The 25,360-nt window shown below is 45.2% G+C and overlaps 1 protein-coding gene and 1 pseudogene across 3 annotated transcripts in view; both read left to right on the forward strand.

Moving 5' to 3' along the window:
- Positions 1-25,360, forward strand: part of SHPRH (SNF2 histone linker PHD RING helicase) — a 372,150-nt gene that overhangs the window by 221,892 nt on the left and 124,898 nt on the right. For all 3 annotated transcript variants that reach the window (XM_063917889.1, XM_063917888.1, XM_063917887.1), the window contains 3 exons: positions 9,732-9,839; positions 16,039-16,181; positions 17,817-17,990. In XM_063917889.1, the coding sequence (XP_063773959.1) occupies positions 9,732-9,839; positions 16,039-16,181; positions 17,817-17,990 (425 nt within the window). The remainder of the gene's footprint in view (positions 1-9,731; positions 9,840-16,038; positions 16,182-17,816; positions 17,991-25,360) is intronic.
- LOC134912806 (5S ribosomal RNA) lies at positions 7,811-7,929 on the forward strand (annotated as a pseudogene).

Genomic DNA, 25,360 nt, shown 5'->3' on the forward strand with positions numbered 1-25,360 from the left:
TCCAGCCTTTTTTTCTAGTGGACAGCTCCTTCCCACCAATTCTCATTTGAAAATTGTTAAACCCTTACCTCTCCCTGGAGAAGTTCTGTCATCAGCGCCATGGAAGACATGAAGTGTAGGCTTCCCCAGACCTAAAGGATGCTTACCTCCATATACCTATATAACAGGGTCAGCCTCACCTTCTATGGTTTCCAGTAGAAAACTGGTATATTCAGTTCCATGTCTTGCCCTTTGGTTTCTCCTCTGCTCCCAGGGTGTTCATGAAGATCATAGCTCATATGGTATCTTTGCTGAGATGTGAGGGAGTCACCATTGTTCCAATCTGGATGACCAGTTAATCACAGCTCCTTCAGAGTCCCTTCCGTGGCAACATGTGCAGCTGACATTGAACACTTTCCAGTCTTTCGAATCGTGAAGTCCACCCTCCTCCCATGTCTTAATTATGGGTCTCCTTTTCGACACCCAGTGCTAGCTGGTCTTTCTTCCCTTACAGAAGGTTAAGTACCTTCAATCCAAATTCTACACTGTTGGTCAATGATGGGTTCACTGTCTCTTCAAACTCATCAGTCCCTACTGTGGTGACTACATTAACCAAGTCATCCCTTTTCAATTTGGAATTGAGTGCTTGTCTACATGGATGCCAGCCTAACAGGTTGGGGTCAGTCATTCAGGATGGGCATTTCCACCATGAAATCTGCTCTTACCATCAACATCCTGAAATTGAAGGCGATCCAGAATACTTTGACTCGGGCTCTGCAGTCTCTTTTTCAGGGCCATCCTGTTCACATCCAGTCTGACAGTGCCACAACTGTGGCCTATGCCAACAGGATGGCTGTCAGGCCATGAAGGAGTTGTCCTACATTCTTCATTGGGCGTATATTTGAATTTCCGCCATATTGGCCAATTACATTTTGGAGTGGAACTGTGAGGTGGATATCCTTAGCAGCCACACAGTTCACCCAGGAGAATGGGAACTTTATCTGGAGGTACTTCTGGAGCTCGTGGCCATGTGGGGAAGGTCCAATGTAGCTCTCCTGGCCTCCCACGTGCACAGAAAAAATCCTCACTGCGATGCTCGATCAATAGACCCTCAAGCTGTCTTTGTGGATGCCATGATGGATCATTGGTGTTTTCACCTGGAGTATCTATTTTCTCCTCTGTCCTTTCTACCCATGGTCATTCAGCAAGAGGCTCTGCCAGTCATTCTGACTGCTCCAGACTGGCCTCGGCAGTGGTATACTCTAGTTCAAGACATGTTGGCAGAGACTCCTTACCGTCTACCTCTTTGGCCAGACTTCCTTCATCAAGGGCTATGTCTGCACCACATAGAAACATAGAAGTTGATGGTAGGTAAGAACCACTTGGCCCATCTAGTCGGCCCATGTACATACACACACTTACACACTATTTTTTTTTGGGAAGCCACTCAACCTACCAGTATATGTTTGTATTGTGGTAGGAAACTGGAGTACCCAGAGGAAACCCACACAAGAACAGAGAGAATATACAAACTCCACACAGTTAGGGCCACAGTGAGAATCAAACCCATGACCTCAGTGCTGTAAGACTGTAATACTAACCACAATTTGCCTTGGCTGGCTTTGATAACATGGTTCTTGAGGCACGGATCTTGAAGGTGTGGGGCTTCTGGCCGGTGGTTAAGACCATGGTTCAAGCTTGCAAACTGGTGATTTCCAATTTTTATCGAGTTTGGAAGGCATACATCTCCTGGTGTGAATGTTGGCATCTGTTGGGTGCTGTCTTTCACTTGCACACCTCTTATCCTTTGTCCAGGATGGTTTAACTAAAGGCCTTCACCTTTCATCTCTCAAAGAGCAGGTTTTGTCCCTTTCTATCCTGTTCCAAAGGTGCTGATTGAATCTTCAGCTTCAGGTTCCAGCACGGACAGGACATCTATGTCCCATTAAGCCGATTATTGGCTTATTATTGTTGCAGTACACTCATTTATCACACACACCTATACAGGAACGTATATTGGTTACATAATTAGCTATCTACTCTTAGTTCCAACATGGCATCTTTTAGCCTTCACAATGAACTGAGTAGTAGACATGTTTCATTACAAAGTGTGGAAGACATCTTCAATAGTGGAACAGATCTGCCTTCAGGCAACCCTGGGTGGGACTCGGAACTTAACAAACTAAGATCTTGTCTGCAGAAGAGGATGCGCTCTGCATGGGATGTTAAAACCTTGGAAAGTTACGCAAAAAACAAAATTAAACCAAGAGGTCTGAGACACAAAATCTTCCCGACCTTTCAACTAACCACGGACAGTCTAACTACAGAATGGGAAGGAGTACTTTTGAAATGCTCCCAAGACCTCATGGCTATCTTAATTAAGCACAATCATTTAGTGCTCAATGCATGTGAAAAAGAAATAGAAGACCTAGGGAAAAGCCTTGAAGAATGGGAAACCAACACCAAATTCCAACAAATTTTTGAAAAAATCAAGAAAGAACTGGAACCCTACGAACAAAAAATAATTGAAAGAAAGAAAAGCAAATTTGCCAGAGACATGAGGGACTTCAAGACAGGCAACATATTCCGCTGGAGTAAAACACCCACACGCAGAGATTACACGCAGTCTCAAGACAGATATACTTCCTCTGAGGCAGAATCATCAGGGGGAGAAGAATACTCTGACCCTGGCAATACGGAAGGAGAAACTTATAACTACAGGGACGACTCCACCAACTATGCATCGACTCATTTTTTAGGATCAGACAGGAGGGGAGGAAGACCAAGATTTCGACAAAGAGGAAGACGAGGAGAGGGAGCAAGAAACCAACGAGAACAAATCAACTGGGAACCCAGATACCCAGTCAGAAACAACAAGAGGAAGTAACACAGGAGGCTAATCTCAGAGTTATCAATCTCTCAGACAAAACCCTCACTGATGACCATATCACCCTCTTATCTAAAGGCTTATCCTTCTCGCCTACACAACCACTTAATCGTTTTCACTGAGAAAAGGATCTAAAACTTTTTGGGCGGAAACTACTTCTCAGAAAATTATTTTCAATACGTCAGGAATCATTGCGGACAATCGACACAGAACACAATTTAACAGATGAATCACTCACCACAGAAGAAATAGAGGCCCTAGCAGCACTTGAGGAACTTCAAACTGGCGAATTTGATACTAAGGATATACCTACAAGATCTCAATGTAAGAAAAATCAACCTTTTTTCCTCCTGAACATATTTCACCTGAAACCAGAGTATTTCAAGAATTAGTAGCTCGTGACCTAGATAAAATCTATACTAAGTCCAAATCCAAACCATTTTATGGTGACAATCTGAGCAAAGTCAAAAGAAGAACCTTGCGAGAAATACAATCTTGGACTGATATAGTGATCAAGCCCTCTGACAAGGGGGACAACATCGTTCTTTGGCCTAAATCAATGTATATTATTGAAGCAATGAGACAACTGGGGGATACACAGTGTTACAAACAAATAACGTTCGATCCAACAGACAACTTTAGGATCGCCCTCAATAGGATTTTAGATCGGGCATATTCTCAAGGTACTCTAACCAAGGAGGAAACAGAGTACTTAACGACCATAAAACCAAAAACACCCACACTATACCTTCTACCGAAGGTTCATAAAAACATTTCTGTACCACCAGGACGACCAATTGTATCGGGACAAGGTGGAATTCTGGAAAAACCAAGTACCTTTTTGGATCTGCACCTAGGACAACATGTGTTAAATCTGCCCTCGTATTTGCGGGACACAACAGACGTACTTCAAAAATTACATGATGTCCAACTCGATGACAACCACCTGCTGGTTACACTTGATGTGGAATCGCTCTACACCAGTATTAAACATCACATCGGCATAAAAGCAGTAAGATACTTTCTTGAAATGGCCGACAATAATGATTTCCATGACCTGCTAATTGAACTACTGGAATTCATACTAACGAGGAACTATTTCACATTTAACGACAGGTTCTACCTTCAAACTCGCGGCACAGCGATGGGTGCGGCCTGTGCACCAACATATGCAAACCTGTACCTAGGTTGGTGGGAGAGGGAAATTGTGATGCATCCAAATAATGAGAAGTACACTCGGCATGTAGTTGCGTGGTGGCGCTACATCGATGACATTATCCTGATATGGGAAGGTGACAGAAAATTATTACTAACATTCATTGAGGAACTAAATACCAATGAGAACAATCTCAAACTTACACACCACATTAGCAAGGACTCAGTATGCTTCTTAGACCTTCTGATCTCCAGAGCACCCAATGGCCAGATAGAAACCAAACTGTATCGCAAAGAAACATCCACAAATAGTCTCTTACATCAAACTAGCGCGCATTTCCCCCCGACAGTGGAAAATATCCCTAAGGGTGAGTACTTACGCTTGAAAAGGAACTGCTCAGATTCTTCAATCTTTCAGCAGAAAAGCATGGAATTAACAACAAGATTACGAGAACGTGGCTACAGTCACAGGTCTATTAAAAAAGCCAAATGGCACACCAGCCAGATACCGAGGGACACACTGATCTTTCCACATACAGCAACCCACAAATCTTTGGAACAAGATAACAAGCTCAGATTTGTGGGCACTTTCTGCAGAGAGTGGAGGGAGATACAGGAATCAATCAACAGACACTGGCCAGTCTTACTTCTAGACAATGACCTAGCAGAGACCATAGGACAAAAACCTTCCATGAGTTGGAGAAGGTCCAGAAACCTTAAAGACAAACTCACTAGTAGTCACTTTACCAAGAATCCCAAAAAACAACCAACCGTCAAGGGCTCCTTCCCATGTGGAAATTGTAAAGCATGCCCACACATGGTCAAGACATCTTCTGTTACTGATCGATATGGAGAAGAAAAACCAATCAACCAATTTATCAACTGCAATGCAGTTGGGGTTGTATACTGCATATCATGTAGTTGTGACATGAAATATGTGGGCATCACTACAAGAGCCCTAAAACAACGCATTTTGGAACACATAGGCTCTGTGAGAAATGCATCATCCGATATTCAAAAAATGAAAAAATTAACGTCAGTGGCACGCCATTTTCTCAACCATCATCAGGCCAACCCCAAAGAACTTAAAGCCTTTGGCCTGGAAAGAGTGAGCTTAGGAATACGTGGAGGAGACTTGATGCAAGAACTGCTCAAACATGAATCTGAATGGACATTCAAACTAAATTGCCTCGCACCTAAAGGCATGAATGAATACATCAATTATGGAGTTTTTATTTGATGTCTTTCAGTATATCCACATTTTGGTTCCATAAACCTTATCCCCCCCAAACCCCTCCCCCCCCTCCTTCCTAATTTTTCTCCATTCCCTGCCCCCCCTCCTTTTCCCTTCCCCTCTTCTTCATCCGTCTCCATTCACCTCATTTGCCCACCCATCTCTTCCACCTGCTCCCTCACACTCACACAAGCCATTACAACCCTTACATAAACCCACAAAACACTCTCCCCTAATATTAATCTATAATTTCCACACCTTCTCACCAACATTCTTCTTATTCATATTCCCTCCTTTATTAAAATCCGTTAACATGGCATACCGTTTATAATCATACACGATTCTTTCCGCACCTACACGGTTCTTACCTCCACTCATCACATAGGCACTTAGTAATCTTAATAAAATAACGGAACTCCTCATACTGAGATGCACTCAGCCCCCCCTTTTTTCTATACTTTGTCCCTTCCCTTTTCTTTGTTTCTAAAGAATTTAAAATGCAATTTCATTGAACCAAATATTATTCGGCTGCAACCCTATCATCATATAATAAAAAAACTTGTATATTCTCTATATATAATAATATAATTCTCTTTTACCATTAAATTAGTAGTTTACTTACTTAGAAAATTATCTATTTTTCTCCCCCTCTCTTTCCTCCTGAATTAGCCACTCACAATGATAGATTTACAATGTATAACCAAAGTATTTTACGCTAATCTTTATTTCAGCCTTAATATCATTATTTTACCTATTTTATGGTTACCTAGCAACCAACCTAACATAAACACTATCGCTTGGTCATTTTCCAAACCTGTATTCAGGTTGCACACAGTATTTCCTGTTTCTTTCAAAACAGGACGTGACGCAGACAGATATTGCCAGTATAAGGATGCTCCGACGTCACTTCCGGCCACGGAGCTTCCACTCCGACTGTGACCCGGTTATCAGGACCACTTATTGTGTATTCCCACACCCCCCTCTAAGTCTACCTAATTATTCCCAGCATTATATGATCCCTAACTTAGCCGCACACAAAATTCATAGATGACGGCCCCGCTAAACTTCCGGCCTTCGAAACTGGAAGTTACGCGTCAATGCCCATTGACGCATCCCTAAGAAGTCTGGTGATTCAAGGACTTCCGGTCACGGAGCTGATGCTCCGATCTTGGCCCCAGCATCCTCGTTTTAATAAAACTTTCCCTATCTAATTGTATTCAAAACTTGAATCCCCAGCTAACCACACACAGACTTTGTGGTTAATATGCGTTAACCAAATATGTTGATTCAGGTTGCACACACTATTGTCTGCTTCTTTCAAAACAGGAAGTGATGCAGACAAGTATAGCCTGTATGAGAATGCTCATACGTCACTTCCGGCCACGGAGTTTTCACTCCGATTACGATCCTGTTATCAGGACTACTTATTGTGCATTCCCACACCCCCCTCTAAGTCCACACAACCATTCCCAGCCCTATATGATCTATTATCCAGCCGCACATAAAATTCATAAGGGACGGCTCTATTAGACTTCCGGCCTTCGAAACCGGAAGTGGCGCGTCAATGTCCAGTGACGCACCCCCGAGAAGTCCGGTGATCAATGGACTTCCGGTCACGGAGTTATTGCTCCGATCTTGGCCCCAACATCCTCGTTTTCTATAAAACTTTTCCCTATGTATTTAAAACTTTAATCCCCATTTAACCAGATACTTATTCTTTAGTTAATATGCATAAACCTTACTTCCGGATTTTGAGACCGGAAGTGATGCGCAGGATGTTCATTGACATCATATTACTCACTTCTTCCTCCTCCCTATGCTTGGTCCTTGTATCTAGACCACCCCCATTTTTGCCTTAAATAGACTGTCTTCCACCACTTCCTCACACAGTGAACAAGCCACCTTCCGGTGAAATGGCCGTCTGTGTTTAGTGGTGCTGAGCAGTGCACGGCTCAGCCCACTCACCTCCTGGTATCGTATATCTATGACAAAAAAAAAATTTTTTTGTCATTTAATTGTTTAAGATTTGTTTAATCTGCTATTTATTAATAATTTTTATAATGTTAAATGTCTAACGCTCCTAAAATGTTTTCCACTTTTAATTTTCATATTTTCAAGCAGTGAAATTTAAATTATATTGATTACGTATGCTTATGGGATATCTTTAATATCTGACCTCGATTCATCTTCACTGCACCCTAAAGCCACCGCGAATAAGCGACAAATTCTTCCTTCTTTTTCTTAAATTCCTGTTGTTAGGACTTAAGATATCTGTGTAATTTCACACTTATATTCATTAGGCCCAGACAACCCACCTCTCTCATCCAATGTCCGCTATATAAGATTTATATATGACAGTGGACAGCAGAAGACGGGCTCTGAACCTATATGTTTCCTAGATTCTATTTTTTCAGTACTTTCTCATCCTGATGCCAGTATACAACTACTCTGCAATGCAAAAGCAACAGAGAGACTGTGCACAATAATGGACAGCAGAAGTACTCCTTCTGGTATATGCCAATAACCATACACCATTGCACTCACAATCTATGTGATATTACTGCCATATTTCACTGGCTACGCCCAACCTCGCCTGATCTTGGAAGCTAATCAGTGAACAGCCTGATCAGTACCTAGATGGGAGACTGCTAGGGAATATCAGGTGTAGTAATAAATACCTCTGTATTCATGTGAAAAGCAGAGGTGTTGGAGCAACCTTTGACCAATACCGATTTCTTACCTATATTCCTCTCTTCTTATTCAATTAATTTTTTCTGATTATTCTTTATATCCAAAAAGTTATTGTTTTCTCATTCACTGCACTTGGTCGTCATAAATTTTAAAATAGCAGATTAACCTTTACCAGGACACATCACCATAATAGGCATTAACATATGGACTAAAGTCTTAGTCAAATTTTTATTATATCTAATGCCTATGTACCACAGGCTAACGAATTTACTACCCTGTTATGCTGAAATTTAATTTCTAATATTTTCACCCCAGGTGTCACTGTCACCTTTAATAGTCATATCAATTGAGATTGTTTACTCCTAATTATCTCTTGAGTGAGAATCATTTCTCTTAACAAAGAACACAAGTGGAGAAAGGCTATAACAATTCTATGGCCTTTTCCTATAGTGTCATAAATATATATATATATGTGTGTTTATCTGTTTACCATAATTTTACTTAGATTCTAATTAAAAGTTAAGTTTTATTTTCAAGCGTGCCCCAACACAGAGTCTCTCTTTTTCTTTGTAACTTTGACCTGTTCCAAAGGTGGTAGGCTATCATTCCAAAGGTTACGTCTTTTCATCAGGGTGTCCTTTGTATCCAGACACCATTCATACCGCCTATCTCTCTTTGGGATTTAAGTTTAGCATTGGAGGCTCTCCAAAAGGTGCTTTTTGAGCATCTTGAATCTGTGAATTGAGCTACCTCACTTTGCCGTTTGTGTGCCTTCTGCCCATTGCATCTGCTAAACTGGTTTCTAAATTAGGTGTCCTGTGATGCAAACCTCCCCTGATCATTTTCCATTCGGATAGGGAGATGCTACAGACTATACCTTCTTTCCTGCCTATGGTCGTGTCCACATTCCATCTCAACCAGGACATTATCCTTCCAGCCTTTCTGCAGAAGTCTTCATCAGCCGGATCTTTCTCTCTGGGGCTCTGGAATGTTGTCTGTGCTTTACGGATTTATCTAGCCCGTACAGAGGTTCGGCATGCGGACTCCTTGTTGGTATTGCTTGATGCCCCCAAGCGAGGCTGTCAGCTTCTGAGAGTAATATTGCTTGATGGGCCATCTCTACCATCCGTCAGGCCTATTTTGTGCTCTGATATGCCTGTTCCAACTTCTCTCCGGGCTCAATAGACTTGTGCTATTAGGGCTACTTGGGTGCTTTGCCATGGCACCTTGGTGGAACAGCTGTACATATCGGTGACCTGGTCATCAGTGCCCACTTTTACAATTTTACAACTGCCATACTTTTGGTTTGGGGAATACCAGTTTTGGGCGAAAGATTTTATGTGTGGCATGGTTGGTCTGTTTATCTTGCTTTGGGAATTTCCAGAGGTCCACTGTCCCCCAGATGGATGAAAGAGGAAATTGGATTTTTCCTCTGAGTCCATCTGGGGGACGCTGCGATCCCCCCAACTTGTCTTGTTTTCTTCTTCGTCGTTTTTGCCATTTGGCATTGTTTGTTGGATATAGATTTATAGTTCTTTACTTCCTCCATGTAACTTTGCTTAATAAAGACTGAAATGTTGCTGGGGGTGGGAGGGGTTAGAAGGAGGAGGAGTTTAGTTTTTAACTATTTTAGTTCCAAACTCCATAGCCAACACTCTAACACAAAAGTAATGACATAGCGTCCCCAAGACAGACTCTGATGAAGACATTTTACAGTGAATAAAAAAGAAAATTTGCCAAATACCTGTACTACAAGATTTTTTTTTTTTTTTTTTGTTGTTTCAGATAAAACAGCTTAAAGAACACTATATGGTGAAATCAAATGCAGAGGTGTCGGAAGCTCACCAAGCTATGCAGCCAGTACTGCAGAATATTCGTGAACTACAAAGAAAGGTAATTAAGATAGGACCGATATGAATGACCAAGTATTCTCTGTAAAGCTCTGCGGAATATGTGCAAGCTACTGTACATATATATGTAACTGATAATAAATAAATATTAAGAGAGTGACTTCATTTCAGGTAGGTAAAGAAAATAGTTTTTCTCCACTTATATTGCGTAAACTATGCCTATACTTGCCTAGGGAGATATCTTCCATTGCTGTAGCTTGATTTACTTAATGTTGTAACCTAATAATATCCAGTCTAGAGACCCGCGGGAGGTCACATATCATGGGTACACGCTAGACGATGTACCCAGTATTTCTCTGACGTCCTAGTGGATGCTGGGAACTCCGAAAGGACCATGGGGAATAGCGGGCTCCGAAGGAGGCTGGGCACTCTAGAAAGATTTATGACTACCTGGTGTGCACTGGCTCCTCCCACTATGACCCTCCTCCAAGCCTCAGTTAGATCTTGTGCCCGGCCGAGGTTGGATGCACACTAGGGGCTCTCCTGAGCCCTTAGAAAGAAAGTATAGATTTAGGTTTTTTATTTTCAGTGAGACCTGCTGGCAACAGGCTCACTGCAGCGAGGGACTAAGGGGAGAAGAAGCGAACTCGCCTGCTTGCAGCCGGATTGGGCTTCTTAGGCTACTGGACACCATTAGCTCCAGAGGGATCGACCGCATTCCCAGTCCTTGGTGTTCGGTCCCGGAGCCGCGCCGCCGTCCCCCTTACAGAGCCAGAAGCAAGAAGAGGTCCGGAAAATCGGCGGCAGAAGACATCAGTCTTCACCAAGGTAGCGCACAGCACTGCAGCTGTGCGCCATTGCTCCTCATACACACTTCACACTCCGGTCACTGAGGGTGCAGGGCGCTTGGGGGGGGCGCCCTGAGCAGCAATAAAAACACCTTGGCTGGCAAAAATACCACAATATATAGCCCCAGAGGCTATATATGTGGTAAATACCCCTGCCAGAATCCAGAAAAAAGCGGGAGAATAGGCCGCGGAAAAGGGGCGGAGCTATCTCCCTCAGACACACTGGCGCCATTTTCTCTTCACAGTGCAGCTGGAAGAAAGCTCCCCAGGCTCTCCCCTGTAGTTTTCAGGCTCAAAGGGTTAAAAAGAGAGGGGGGCACTAAATTTAGGCGCAATATTGTATATACAAGCAGCTATGGGGGAAAATTCACTCAGTTATAGTGTTAATCCCCACATTATATAGCGCTCTGGTGTGTGCTGGCATACTCTCTCTCTGTCTCCCCAAAGGGCTTTGTGGGGTCCTGTCCTCAGTCAGAGCATTCCCTGTGTGTGTGCGGTGTGTCGGTACAGCTGTGTCGACATGTTTGAGGAGGAGGCTTATATAGTGACGGAGCAGATGCCGATAAATGTGATGTCGCCCCCTGTGGGGCCGACACCAGAGTGGATGGTTAGGTGAAAGGTATTAACGTACAGTGTCAACTCCTTACATAAAAGGGTGGATGACGTAACAGCTGTGGGACAGCCGGCTTCTTAGCCCGCGCCTGCCCAGGCGTCTCAAAGGCCATCAGGGGCTCAAAAACGCCCGCTCATTCAGATGGCAGACACAGATGTCGACACGGAGTCTGACTCCAGTGTCGACAAGGTTGAGACATATACACAATCCACTAGGAACATCCGTGACTTGATCCCGGCAATAAAAAATGTGTTACACATTTCTGACATTAACCTCTAAAAATGGGTTTTTATGTTTGGGGAGAAAAAGCAGGCAGTGTTTTGTTCCCCCATCAGATGAATGAATGAAGTGTGTGAAAAGCGTGGGTTCCCCCTGATAAGAAACTGGTAATTTCTAAAAAGTTACTGATGGCGTACCTTTTCCCGCCAGAGGATAAGTTACGCTGGGAGATATCCCCTAGGGTGGATAAGGCGCTCACACGGTTGTCAAAATAGGTGGCACTGCCGTTTTAGGAACGGCCACTTTGAAGGTACCTGTTGATAAAAAGCAGGAGGCTATCCTGAAGTCTGTATTTACACACTCAGGTACTAGACTGAAACCTGCAGAGCGTGCTGCTGCAGCGTGGTCGGTGACCCTGTCAAACATACTAGTTTGCTAACATGAGAACATATTAAAGACGTCGTCTTATATATGAGGGATGCACAGAGGGATATTTTGCCGGCTGGCATCCAAAATGAATGTAATGTCCATTCTGTCAGGAGGGTATTAGAGACCTGTCACTGGACAGGTGATGCTGACTTTAAAAGGCGCATAGAGATTCTGCCTTATAAGGGTGAGGAATTATTTGGGGATGGTCTCTGGGACCTCGTATCCGCAGCAACAGCTGGGAAGAAATATTTTTACCTCAGTTTTCCTCACAGACTAAGAAAGCACTGTATTATCAGGTACAGTCCTTTCGGCTTCAGAAAAGCAAGCGAGTCAAAGGCGCTTCCTTTCTGTACAGAGACAAGGGAAGAGGGAAAAAGCTGCACCAGTCAGCCTGTTCCCAGAATCATAATTCTTCTCTCGCTTCCTCTGAGTCCACAGCATGACGCGGGGGCTCCACAGGTGTAGCCAGGTACGGTGGGGGGCCGTCTCAAAAATTTCAGCGATCAGTGGGCTCGCTCACAGGTGGATCCCTGTTTCATTCAAGTAGTATTTCAGGGGTACAAGCTGGAATTCGAGATGTCTTCCCCCCGCCGTTTCCTCAAATATGCCTTGCCGACAACTCCCTCAGGCAGGGAGGCTGTGCTAGAGGCAATTAATAAGCTGTATTCCCAGCGGGTAATACTTAAGGTGCCCCTACTTCAACAAGGACGGGGTTACTATTCCACACGGTTTGGGGTACCGAAACCGCATGGTTCGGTGTGACCCTTTTTTATATTTAAAATCCTTGAACACATACATAAAAAAATTCAAGTTCAAGATGGAATCGCTCAGGGCGGTTATTGCAAGCCTGGACGAGGGGGATTACATGGTATCCCGGGACATCAAGGATGCTTACCTGCATGTCCCCATTTACTATCCTCGCCAGGAGTACCTCAGATTTGTGGTACAGGATTACCATTACCAAGTCCAGACTCTGCCGTTTGGACTGTACATGGCACCGAGGGTGTTACCAAGGTAATGGCCGGAATGATGATACTCCTTCGAAAAAGGGGAGTTTTTAATGATCCCGTACTTGGACAATCTCCTTATAAGGGCGAGGTCCAAGGAGCAGTTGCTAGTCGGGGTAGCACTATTTTGGAAAGTGCTACAACAGCACGGTTGGATTGTAAACAGTCCAAAGACACAGCTGTTTCCTACGACACGTCTACTGTTCCTGGGGATGGTTCTGGACACAGACCAGAAATAAGTGTTTCTCCCGGAGGAGAAAGCCAAGGAGCTGTCATCTCTAGTCAGAGACCTCCTGAAGCCAAAACAGTTATCGGTGCATCATTGCACGCGAGTCCTGGGAAAAATGATAGCTTCCTACGAAGCAATCCCATTCGGCAGGTTCCATGCAAGAACTTTTCAGGGGGACCTGTTAGACAAGTGGTCCGGATCACATCTTCAGATGCATCGGCTGATAACCCTGTCTCCAGGGACCAGGGTATCTCTACTGTAGTGGCTGCAGAGTGCCCATCTTCAAGAGGGCCGCAGGTTCGACATACAGGACTATGTCCTAGTGACCATGGATGCCAGCCTTTGAGGCTGGGGGGGCAGTCACACAGGGAAGAAGCTTCCAGGGACTTTGGTCAAGTCAGGTGACTTCCCTACATAAATATTCTGGAACTGAGGGCCATTTACAATGCCCTGAGTCAGGCAAGGCCTCTGCTTCAAAACCGGCCGGTCCTGATCCAATCAGACAACATCACGGCAGTCGCCCATGTAAACCAACAGGGCGGCACAAGAAGCAGGATGGCGAGGGCAGAAGCCACAAGGATTCTCCGATGGGCGGAAAATCATGTGTTAGCACTGTCAGCAGTGTTCATTCCCGGAGTGGACAACTGGGAAGCAGATCTTCTCAGCAGACTTCCACCCGAGAGAGTGGGGACTTCATCCAGAAGTCTTCCAAAGGATTGTACACCATTGGGAAAGGCCACAGGTGGACATGAAGGCGTCCCGCCTCAACAAAAAGCTATAAAAGATATTGCGCCAGGTCAAGGGACCTTCAGGCGATAGCTGTGGACGCTCTGGTAACACCGTGGGTGTACCAGTCGGTTTATGTGTTCCCCCCTCTGCCTCTCATACCAAAGGTACTGAGAATAATAAGAAGGCGAGGAGTAAGAACGATACTCGTGGTTCCAGATTGGCCAAGAAGAGCCTGGTACCCAGAACTTCAAGAAATTATATCAGAGGACCCATGGCCTCTGCCGCTCAGACAGGACCTGCTGCAGCAGGGGCCCTGTCTGTTCCAAGACTTACCGCGGCTACGTTTTGATGGCATGGCGGTTGAACGCCGGATCCTAAAGGAAAAGGGCATTCCGGAGGAAGTCATTCCTACGCTGATTCAAGCCAGGAAAGATGTAACTGCAAAACATTATCTCCGCATATGGCGGAAATATGTTGCTTGGTGTGAGGCCACAAAAGGCCCCAACAGAGGAATTTCAACTAGGTCGATTTCTGCATTTCCTACAAGCAGGAGTGTCTATGGGCCTAAAATTAGGCTCCATTAAGATACAGATCTCGGCTCTGTCGATTTTCTTCCAGAAAGAATTAGCTTCAGTACCTGAAGTTCAGACATTGTAAAAGGAGTGCTGCATATTCAGCCCCCGGTTGTGCCTCCAGTGGCACCTTGGGATCTCAACGTGGTGTTGAGTTTCTTAAAATCACATTGGTTTGAACCACTAAAAACCGTGGATCTAAAATATCTCACGCGAAAAGTGGTCATGTTATTGGCCTTGGCTTCGGCCAGGCGTGTATCAGAATTGGCGTCTTTGTCATATAAAAGTCCTTATCTGATTTTCCATATGGATAGGGCAGAATTGAGGACTCGTCCCCAGTTTCTCCCTAAGGTGGTATCAGTTTTTCACTTGAACCATCCTATTGTGGTGCCTGCGGCTACTAGGGACTTGGAGGATTCCAAGTTACTGGACGTAGTCAGGGCCTTGAAAAATTATGTTTCCATGACGGCTAGAGTCAAGAAAATTGACTCGCTATTTATCCTGTATGCACCCAACAGGCTGGGTGCTCCTGCTTCTAAGCAGACTATCGCTCGCTGGATCTGTGACACGATTCAGCAGGCGCATTCTGCGGCTGGACTGCCGCATCCTAAATCAGTGAAAGCCCATTCCACAGGGAAGGTGGGCTCATCTTGGGCGGCTGCCCGAGGGGTCTCGGCTTTACAACTTTGCCGAGCTGTTACTTGGTCAGGGGCAAACACGTTTGCAAAATTCTACAAATTTGATACCCTGGCTGAGGAGGACCTTGAGTTCTCTCATTTGGTGCTGCAGAGTCATCCGCACTCTCCCGCCCGTTTGGGAGCTTTGGTATAATCCCCATGGTCCTTTCGGAGTTCCCAGCATCCACTAGGACGTCAGAGAAAATAAGATTTTACTCACCGGTAAATCTATTTCTCGTAGTCCGTAGTGGATGCTGGGCGCCCATCCCAAGTGCGGATTGTCTGCAATACTTGTAAATAGTTATTGCTAACTAAAGGGTTATTGTTGAGCTATCTGTTGAGAGGCTCAATTGTTTTCATACTGTCAAACTGGATATAGTATCACGAGTTGTACGGTGTGATTGGTGTAGCTGGTATGAGTCTTACCCGGGATTCAAAATCCTTCCTTATTATGCCAGCTCGTCCGGGCACAGTGTCCTAACTGAGGCTTGGAGGAGGGTCATAGTGGGAGGAGCCAGTGCACACCAGGTAGTCATAAATCTTTCTAGAGTGCCCAGCCTCCTTCGGAGCCCGCTATTCCCCATGGTCCTTTCGGAGTTCCCAGCATCCACTACGGACTACGAGAAATAGATTTACCGGTGAGTAAAATCTTATTTTTGCTCTGATCCATGGGATTGGATGACATATCGTCTAGTGTGTATCTCATAACCTTCTTCATCTGCGCTTCCAAACATATAGTTCCTTGCAGTAAAAAAAAGTCATAGTTTTCTCCCGTGGAGTGATCCAATATTCTCAGTCAGGTGGGCAGGCATTGATCCACGCCTAGTAAATTTCCTATGTACAGGAAAAGCAAAGTTAACTGTTTCTCAATGTTGTGATTTTTGAGTTCCTCCATGTTGATACTGTTAAACCTTTGCAGATTCATTTCTCGTCTCCCTGGTGGATTGATGTAATCCAGTGTGCAGTCCAAACTGCAAATGATGAAGATCTTGTCCAGCGTGTCCAAAATGAAATAACCACCAACTATAAACATCAAGTGAACAAGCTGTCCATGGCAGACAAGTAAGGATGGAATGCTTCCAGTGGTCTGTAAAAGGCTATCTATTAAAGAGTTATTAATACAATGACCTGTAAAACATTCCATTGGAAGCAAGAGACTAAGAGGCAACCACTAATGTTTAAGACCACTCGGTGAGACACGAACAAGCAGGACACACAACACCATAGGTGATAAGGAGAGAACCAGGGGATCTGACACCAATGAAAGGGGAATATGCCTATCGAGTTGTTTCTGTTCCTGTACCATGATGATTAGACCTGAATAGAAGAAAGTTTTTAGAATTTTTTTTTTAGGTATCCCAAAAATATTGCTTTTAAGCAAGCATACGTTCCTTTAATTCATCGGTTATGAGCATCTCCTGGCAGAAGCTTGTAGGCTCTTGGGAAGTCTGGGAAGAGAAAATCATCCTCATATGATGAGTCCTGTTCCAGTGCCTGCTGCAAAGGCGTCCCATCTGAAGATACCGTATATTAATGATGGTGTAGTCCACCTGCGAATCCGAAAGTCAAGATGAAGGCAAAGTTCTAACCCAGACTTTATGGTGACTGAAATGTCTAGAAGTTGGAGGCCTATAGTACGTGGGAATGCTAAGTGATGAGAAGCAGAAATATTTAACTTTGTATGTTGTGGTGCAAATTTAATCCATCTGAAATAGTTTAAAAAAAAAATTCTCCATTTCATAAAACTTTTTCTTACTTTACCATCCACGTGGACTACGATTGGGAATAATAACCTGTGCCGAGTGCAGCGGTAGCGGAGAGAGGCAGCTTGCCCGAAGCATAGCGAGCGAAGCAGTGCACTAATTGGGGTTCCCGGTCACTTTACGATGAAAGCGACACCCACATTTTTTTTTAACACTTATGTCTACCTTTATCCACGTCGACCTTTTCCATGTCAACCTCATGACCATGTCGTCCTATTTCAGGTATCAACATACTCACTGTCGACCAATAGTGGTCAACCTAGTGATTGTCGACCTAGTTAGGGTCGACCCAGTGAAGCACAGTTTTAGGTTCTACTTTCTCATCATTCTATTCACGGGAACTTATCTGGTATTAACAATATAAAGGGTGGGCCAACTTATTAGTATCGACAGTAGCTCTAATAGTGCAATAACTAGCAATTGGAAATCCTCCTTATGAGATACAAAAAAATGATTTGACTTATTTATATAGCATTTTGGAGCAGATTTCACGTTGCAAAAATCAAGTCCGGTATTTGCTGAAAGAAAATAGCTGCTACTCACAAGTTGACTGGAGAAATATTAAAAACTTTTGTCTTTTCTGGAGGACACTAGTCTGGGTTAGAAGGGTTAGACTCAGTAGCTGGTACTCCCATTTTCACTGGACCTTCAGGGTTTTTTTTAAAGTAAGCTATATAGAGAAACTACGATTATACAAGAAACACACCCAATGGGGAGGGAACTCACTGTCCCCTGAATGGAGTACGAGGAATGTTTTTTATGGTGAGTATATGAAAATCCTGATTCCTCTTTCCTCTCATCTGGGGGGCACTGGTATACTCTGGGACTTCCCTAAGCAAGCGTTTACAGTGAGTTATAAAAATCCTGATTGTAGCATCTTCACCAAACAATCTGTTTTGTGTTTGGGATGTAACATACTGTATATATAATTTAGGTTCCGGGATTGCAGAGGACTTCAGTACATTGTCACCTCACAAATGGAAGAATTGAGAGAGTGCCAGAAACTTGTCAGAGAGGCAGTGAAGAGCCTTGAAGGTCCCCCATCTCAAGAAGTTATCCAGACTGCATCAATATGCCATCTCAGAGTTGGGCGACTTCCTCTCCATATGTGTGTATAATATCAGTAACCAACTATTCATGTGTGTGATTATCTACATTTGTGTGTTTATTATAATGTGCAATTAGGGGAGTTAGGTACTCTGTATATATCCTTCAATGATGATATGACAGTTATTGTTTCAGATGCCCCTATGTTTAATATCAACATTTAAAATGATTAGTTTTTTTGCTGCACTAATAATTATCTGTGTTTAACTTTCTTGCAACAATGTAAAAGAAACTATCAGTAGTGGTTACCGCTTATCACGCTACAGTATACTGTTGAGAGTAGGAAGGACGATGCGAGAGAGCTCAGGCTACTATTTTTTTTAAATGTCATTAATATATGTTGTTAGAGCTTCCGAGCTCACAGGAAGATACATTACGAACAGCTCAATGACTTTCAGCAGGCAACCAAAATGTTAAATAAACATGCCCCACCACATTGCTTATGTGTGCAGGTCCTTCCCCACTTGGAAACTGCTCCACATAACCTGAAGTGAAGGACCTGCTAGTCATGCATTGCACTGATTTTCCTGCATCTCTTTCATAGTCAACTTGTGTTGAAGAGAGATGGACAGTGTGTGTTATATGCTATATATAAGGGGGGACAATTTAGTATGAAGAATTAAAAGTTACTTATTTAACTTTTAGACAAAATGGAGGCACACTAGGAATAAGTGTCTTGCTCAGTAAATCCAGTAGTTGCAGAAGTGGTGAATAGGCTCCTGTAGAAGGGCCAATAGTTTACACTTCCAGTAGTTAGAATAATATGCCTTTTAGAAGTCATCTACAGCACCAACTGTAAATGATCACAATAAGGAGCAGATTCATTTAGCTGTGAACTATGTTGTGCAACTTTTTGCAATTCAGTTAGAAAAAATGGTTTTAATTTGCACCTCCAGGCTAGGTGATAACCATTAAAAAGTCCTTATTTTTATGTAAAATGTCAGAACATAGTACAATATCTCTGGTACACCTCTCCCAATGAATAATAATGCATTTAGAAGTGTCTTTTTTCATGTCCTTTTCACTAGAAAGCATAAAAATGTGTTAAGTCTTGTGGCATGTGTATGTTAAGGTGTTGTATTGGTGGGAACTGAGTTTTGGAACTTGCAGATGGTAGTTACCAGTGCTTTCTGCAGCAGGTTACATTGGTTTCCACAGGGAAACATCGGGTGTAGAGTGCATCTTGATCCAGAGGCACCAACAGGCTAAAGCTTTAGGCTGTCCCAGGATGCATTGGGGCCTCCTCTATAACCCCGCCTCCAGGCACTGTGAGCTCAGTTTCAGTTGGTGTCTGCAGCAGCAGGTCACTTAACAGGTGGGCTGCACTGAGCAGCCCTGAAAAAGCTTTTTCTGACTGAAAATTTCTTGAAAACTGGTCTGTCACCTCCCAAGCAGCGTTGCATACTCCCGCTGCCTGTTCCCAGGTACTTGCGGCGGAGATGCTTCCGGCTTTGGGCACACGGTCGCTCTTCTGGTTCGCGTGGCTGCTACGGGGAGAGGGTAAGAGGGTCCCCCAGGCGGGACCCGCCATTAAATCACTTTCCATCCGCGACCTAGGGAGACGGGTTGCGGCGCTGCCATGGACACGGTCACCGAGCAGGGACCCCACTAGACCACCAGGGCAATAGAGCGCAGGTCGGGTGAGGGGAGCTGGCGCTTGACCTGTAGCTGCTCCCCGGTCCAGGGCAACATCTAATGCAGATTTTCCCACCCTGGAGCTGCCTCACCCTCTCCCTGACTGAGACGCAGGGCACCATCTTATAAGCATACTTGCGGCTAGTCTCTGGGACTGCAGGGCAAAAATCCACCCTAGGTCACTCCTGTGTCTCTGGGTCATCTAAGCGGGCTGCTTCCTCCTCATAATCCTCAAATCTCTCAGATGTTTAATCTGAAGAGGAGGGGGCGCATATTGTCCTCTCAGACACTGAATCGAGTGTTTATGACGAGGATTCTCCATTGCAAATTGATGTCCCTGCCCTAGTGGTTGCTATTAAGCAAATCCTACAAATCACTGATGAGGATTTCACTACTGTGGCTAAGAAAACTGATATTTTTAAATGGCAGAAGGTGGTTAAAAATCTGTTAACCCATTCTGACCATTTGGTGGACATCAGGAAGGAGCCCTGGTCTAATCCAGGGAAGAAATTCCCTCTGTCTAAACAGGCCTTAGCTCGCTATCCTCTGCCTGCAGAGTTATGTAACAAGTGGGAAAATTCACCACCGGTGGATTCTCATGTCACCTGCCTCGTGGTGTCATCCGCTCTGCCTTTTACCACTGTCACTTCACTGAAGGAACCGACAGATAAGCGTGTAAAGGGATGCCTGAAATACACTGCTCAAAAAAATAAAGGGAACACTAAAATAACACATCTTAGATCTGAATGTATGAAATATTCTTATTAAATACTTTGTTCTTTACATAGTTGAATGTGCTGACAACAAAATCACACAAAAATTATCAATGGAAATCAAATTTATTAACCCATGGAGGTCTGGATTTGGAGTCACACTCAAAATTAAAGTTGAAAAACACACTACGGGTTTGATCCAACTTTGATGTAATGTCCTTAAAACAAGTCAAAATGAGGCTCAGTAGTGTGTGTGGCATCCACGTGCCTGTATGACCTCCCTACAACGCCTGGGCATGCTCCTGATGAGGTGGCGGATGGTCTCTTAAGGGATCTCCTCCCAGACCTGGACTAAAGCATCCGCCAACTCCTGGACAGTCTGTGGTGCAACGTGGCGTTGGTGGATGGAGCGAGACATGATGTCCCAGATGTGCTCAATTGGATTCAGGTCTGCGGAACGGGCGGGCCAGTCCATAGCATCAATGCCTTCGTCTTGCAGGAACTGCTGACACACTCCAGCCACATGAGGTCTAGCATTGTCTTGCATTAGTAGGAACCCAGGGCCAACCGCGCCAGCATATGGTCTCACAAGGGGTCTGAGGATCTCATCTCGGTACCTAATGGCAGTCAGGCTACCTCTGGCGAGCACATGGAGGGCTGTGCGGCCCCCCAAAGAAATGCCACCCCACACCATTACTGACTCAAAGAAATGCCACCCCACACCATTACTGACCCACTGCCAAACCGGTCATGCTGGAGGATGTTGCAGGCTGCAGAATGTTCTCCTTGGCGTCTCCAGACTCTGTCACGTCTGTCACATGTGCTCAGTGAGAACCTGCTTTCATCTGTGAAGAGCACAGGGTGCCAGTGGCAAAATTGCCAATCTTGGTGTTCTCTGGCAAATGCCAAACGTCCTGCATGGTGTTGGGCTGTAAGCACAACCCCCACCTGTGGACGTCGGGCCCTCATACCACCCTCATGGAGTCTGTTTCTTAACGTTTGAGTAGACACATGCACATTTGTGGCTTGCTGGAGGTCATTTTGTAGGGCTCTGGCAGTGCTCCTCCTGTTCCTCCTTGCACAAAGGCAGAGGTATCTGTCCTGCTGCTGGGTTGTTGCCCTCCTACGTCCTCCTCCACGTCTCCTGATGTACTGGCCTGTCTCCTGGTAGCGCCTCCATGCTCTGGACACTACGCTGACAGACACAGTAAACCTTCTTGCCACAGCTCGCATTGATGTGCCATCCTGGATGAGCTGCACTACCTGAGCCACTTGTGTGGGTTGTAGACTCCGTCTCATGCTACCACTAGAGTGAAAGCACCGCCAGCTTTGAAAAGTGACCAAAACATAAGCCAGAAAGCATAGGAGCTGAGAAGTGGTCTGTGGTCACCACCTGCAGAACAACTCCTTTATTGGGGGTGTCTTGCTAATTGCCTATAATTTCCACCTGTTGTCTATTCCATTTGCACAACAGCATGTGAAATTGATTGTCAATCAGTGTTGCTTCCTAAGTGTGGACAGTTTGATTTCACAGAAGTGTGATTGACTTGGAGTTACATTGTGTTTAAGTGTTCCCTTTAATTTTTTGAGCAGTGTATATTTACTTCCTTACAGGTGCTGTACATAGACCCACTATTGCAGCCTCTTGGGCTGCAAAAGGAATTGAAGCATTGGCTCAGGCATTAAAGGAAGAGCTACCCGAGGATATATCTGACAGTGCCAGACAATACCTGTCTCACATTACCACCGCCGCCTATTACATTCAGGAGTCGTACTCTGAGGTTGGTGTGTTGGCAGCCAAAGCGTCGACTACGTCTGTCCTGGCTTGCCATATTCTGTGGTTGAGATCATGGAAGTGGACCTAGACTCCAAAAGGACCTTGGAGGTACTCCTCTTTAAGGGGGACATTTTGTTTGGGGAAGACTTAAATAAAATTGTGTCTGAATTGGCGGCTGCTAAGACTGCCTTTCTCCCAAATATTAATCCTTCTGCACAGAAGGCTAAAGTACCACTTTTCGTTCCCTTCAGCCTCAGAGGAAAGCAAAAGGTCAAGCATATCGAGACAATCTCGTGCTCCCAAAACCACTAAGCCCAAGGCAAAGCAGTCCTGGACGGCTTGTCAGCCTGCTTCTAAACAAGACAAGCCTACTGTATGACGGGGCGTGCCTCCCCCTGGGGGATCCCAGGGCGGGAGGCCAACTTCTGCTGTTCACCCAGCTCTGGTTAATGACCACTTCAGACGCATGGGTGCTGGAAGTTGTCTCTCACGGGTATGCAGTCTCCTTCAAGAGACGTCCGCCTCACCAGTTTTGCACCACGGTTCTACCTTCATATCAGTTTAACGCGCAAGCTTTTCAAAAGGTTGTGGGTTCTCTCCTGAATACAGGAGTGGTAGAGCCCTTTCCTCTGGCCCAGAGAGGCATAGGTTACTACTCTAGTTTCTAGTTCCGAAACCCAATGGGTCTTTCTGGCCTATACTCAACCTCAAATCACTGAACTAGTTTGTGAGAGTGTCCAAGTTCCATATGGAAACACTGCACTCAGTTATACTGGCTATGGAACCCGGAGACTATATGGTATCCCTGGATATACTGGATGCGTACCTGCATATACCTATTGCCATGTTGCATGAGCAGCATCTGCTGTTTGCTATTTGCAACCTCCACTGTGAATTCCAGTCTCTGCTTTTGGGCTGACTACGGCTCCTCGGATCTTCACCAAGGTCATGGCCATAATGACGGCCCATCTCCGTCACCAGGGAGTCAATGCTGCCGTATCTGGATGATTTGCTTATTCTGTCAAACTCCCACGATGTCCTCCTCAGTCATCTGCAACTGACTATTAGCTTCCTACAAGCCCACGGGTGTCTCATCAATTGGAAGAAATCCTTGCTGGTCCCAGCTCAGTGCATGGTGCACCTGGGGGCACTCTTGGACACACACAGTCAACGACTGTTTCTGTCTCCAGAAAAAGTCCTGAGACTTCAAGACAGGATAAGATGCTTCCTTTGTCGCCCCAGAGTGTCGATACACTTGGCGATGCAAGTACTTGGCCTAATGTTGTCGGCATTCGACATGGTAGAGTTTGCTCAATTTCATTCTCACCCACTACAGAGGTTGATCCTTTCTAAGTGGGACGGCCTACCTCATCGGATCAGATCTCACATGATCACTTTGACTCCGGAGGTTCGTCTGTCGCTGACCTGGTGGCTACAGATCCAGCAATTGAGCAGGGGCCATCCCTTCTGGATTCCCGACTGGGTCCTGCTGACATCGTACACCAGTCTGAGGGGATGGGATGCGGTGTTGGAGCAACACTTTTTTCAGGGTCGCTGGACCAAGGAGGAGTCATTCCTCCCAATAAAGATCCTGGTGTTGCGGGCGGTGTTCAATTTATTGACCAGCCCTGCCTCTGGTACAGAACAGGCCGGTTCAAGCACGGTCAGACAATGCCACTACAGTGGCATACATAAGCCATCAAGGCGGCACTCTAAGCCACATGGCTATGATGGAAGTGTAAAAAATCCTTAGTTGGGTGGAACGCCATCTGCTAGCAATATCGGAAGTGTTCATGCCGGGCGTCCTAAACTGGGAAGTGGACTTCCTCAGTCGCCAGGACATGCACGCCGGAGAGTGAAGTCTTCATCCAGAAGTCTTTAAACTCCTAGTGGACAAGTGGGGCCTACCAGACGTAGACCTGATGGCGTCTCGACACAATCACAAGGTTCCAGTCTTCAGATCAAGGACCAGGGATCCTCAAGCAGTGTTCGTGGACACTGGCAATTCCATGGAACTTTTGGCTGCCCTTCGTGTTCCCTCCGGTGTCACTCCTGCCCAGGGTCCTGCGGAAGTTCAAACAAGGAGGATTTCTACTTCTAGTTGCTCCAGTGTGGCCCAGATGGCATTGGTTCTCAGACCTGTAGGGTCTGTCAACAGAGCCTCCTCTTCTACTTCCTCAGTGGCCAGACCTCCACGTACAGGGCCCCTGTCTGTATCCGGACCTGGCCAGCCTGGCTTTAACGGCGTGGCTCTTGAGAGCCAAAGGGTTCTCTGAGGCGGTCATCCAAACTATGTTAAAAGCCTGCAAACCGGCATCTGCTCGGATTTATTACAGGGTCTGGAAATCTTACTTCACCTGGTGTGCCGATAAGAATTCTGATGCCTACAGATTCAGAACTTCCAGAATTCTGGCTTTTCTGCAAAGAGGCCAGGACTTAGGCCTTCGTCTGGCCTCCCACAAGTTTCACATATCTGCCTTGTCGGTATGGTTTCAGAGAAAAATTGCATCTATACCTGACGTTCATACTTTCACTCGAGGTGTTTTACGGATTCAGCCTCCCTATGTCCCTCCTGTGGCTCCATGGGATCTGTCTGTTGTCCTGAATGCCCTGCAAGAGTCTCCATTTGAACGTCTTGAGATGGTGGACCTTAAATGGCTCTTGTTTTTACTGGCTATTGCCTCTGCAAGAAGGGTGTCGGACTTAGGCGCATTGTCCTGTCGTCCACTCTTTCTAATATTTAATCGTGACCTGGCAGTTCTTAGAACTCGCTCAGGTTATTTACCTAAGGTGGTGTCATCTTTTCACCTTAACCAAGAGATTGTGGTTCTGGCCTTTATCTCTTCTGATTTGTCCTCCAAAGAGCAGTCTTTGGATGTGGTAAGGGCTCTCCGTATGTATGTGGAGAGGACAGCCTCTACCAGGCAGTCAGATTCCCTCTTTGTCTTGTTTGGTTTTCACAAACCTGGCTGTACTGTGAATAAGCAAACCTTGGCCAGATGGATAAGAATGGTGATTGCACAAGCTTATGCGCAGGCTGGTCTTCCAGCTCCTGCTGCTATTAAAGCCCATTCTACTCGGTCTGTTGGACTTTCTTGGGCGGACCGCCTTGGTGCATCCACAGAACAATTGTGTAAGGCGGCTACGTGGTTCTCTGTGAACACGTTTATTAGGTTCTATGCTTTTGATACTTCCACCTCCCAGGATGCTTCCTTTGGACGCTGGGTTCTCATACCCACTAAGGCG

This window comes from Pseudophryne corroboree, chromosome 4 (assembly GCF_028390025.1).
Source record: "Pseudophryne corroboree isolate aPseCor3 chromosome 4, aPseCor3.hap2, whole genome shotgun sequence".
Classification (NCBI taxonomy): Eukaryota; Metazoa; Chordata; class Amphibia; order Anura; family Myobatrachidae; genus Pseudophryne; species Pseudophryne corroboree.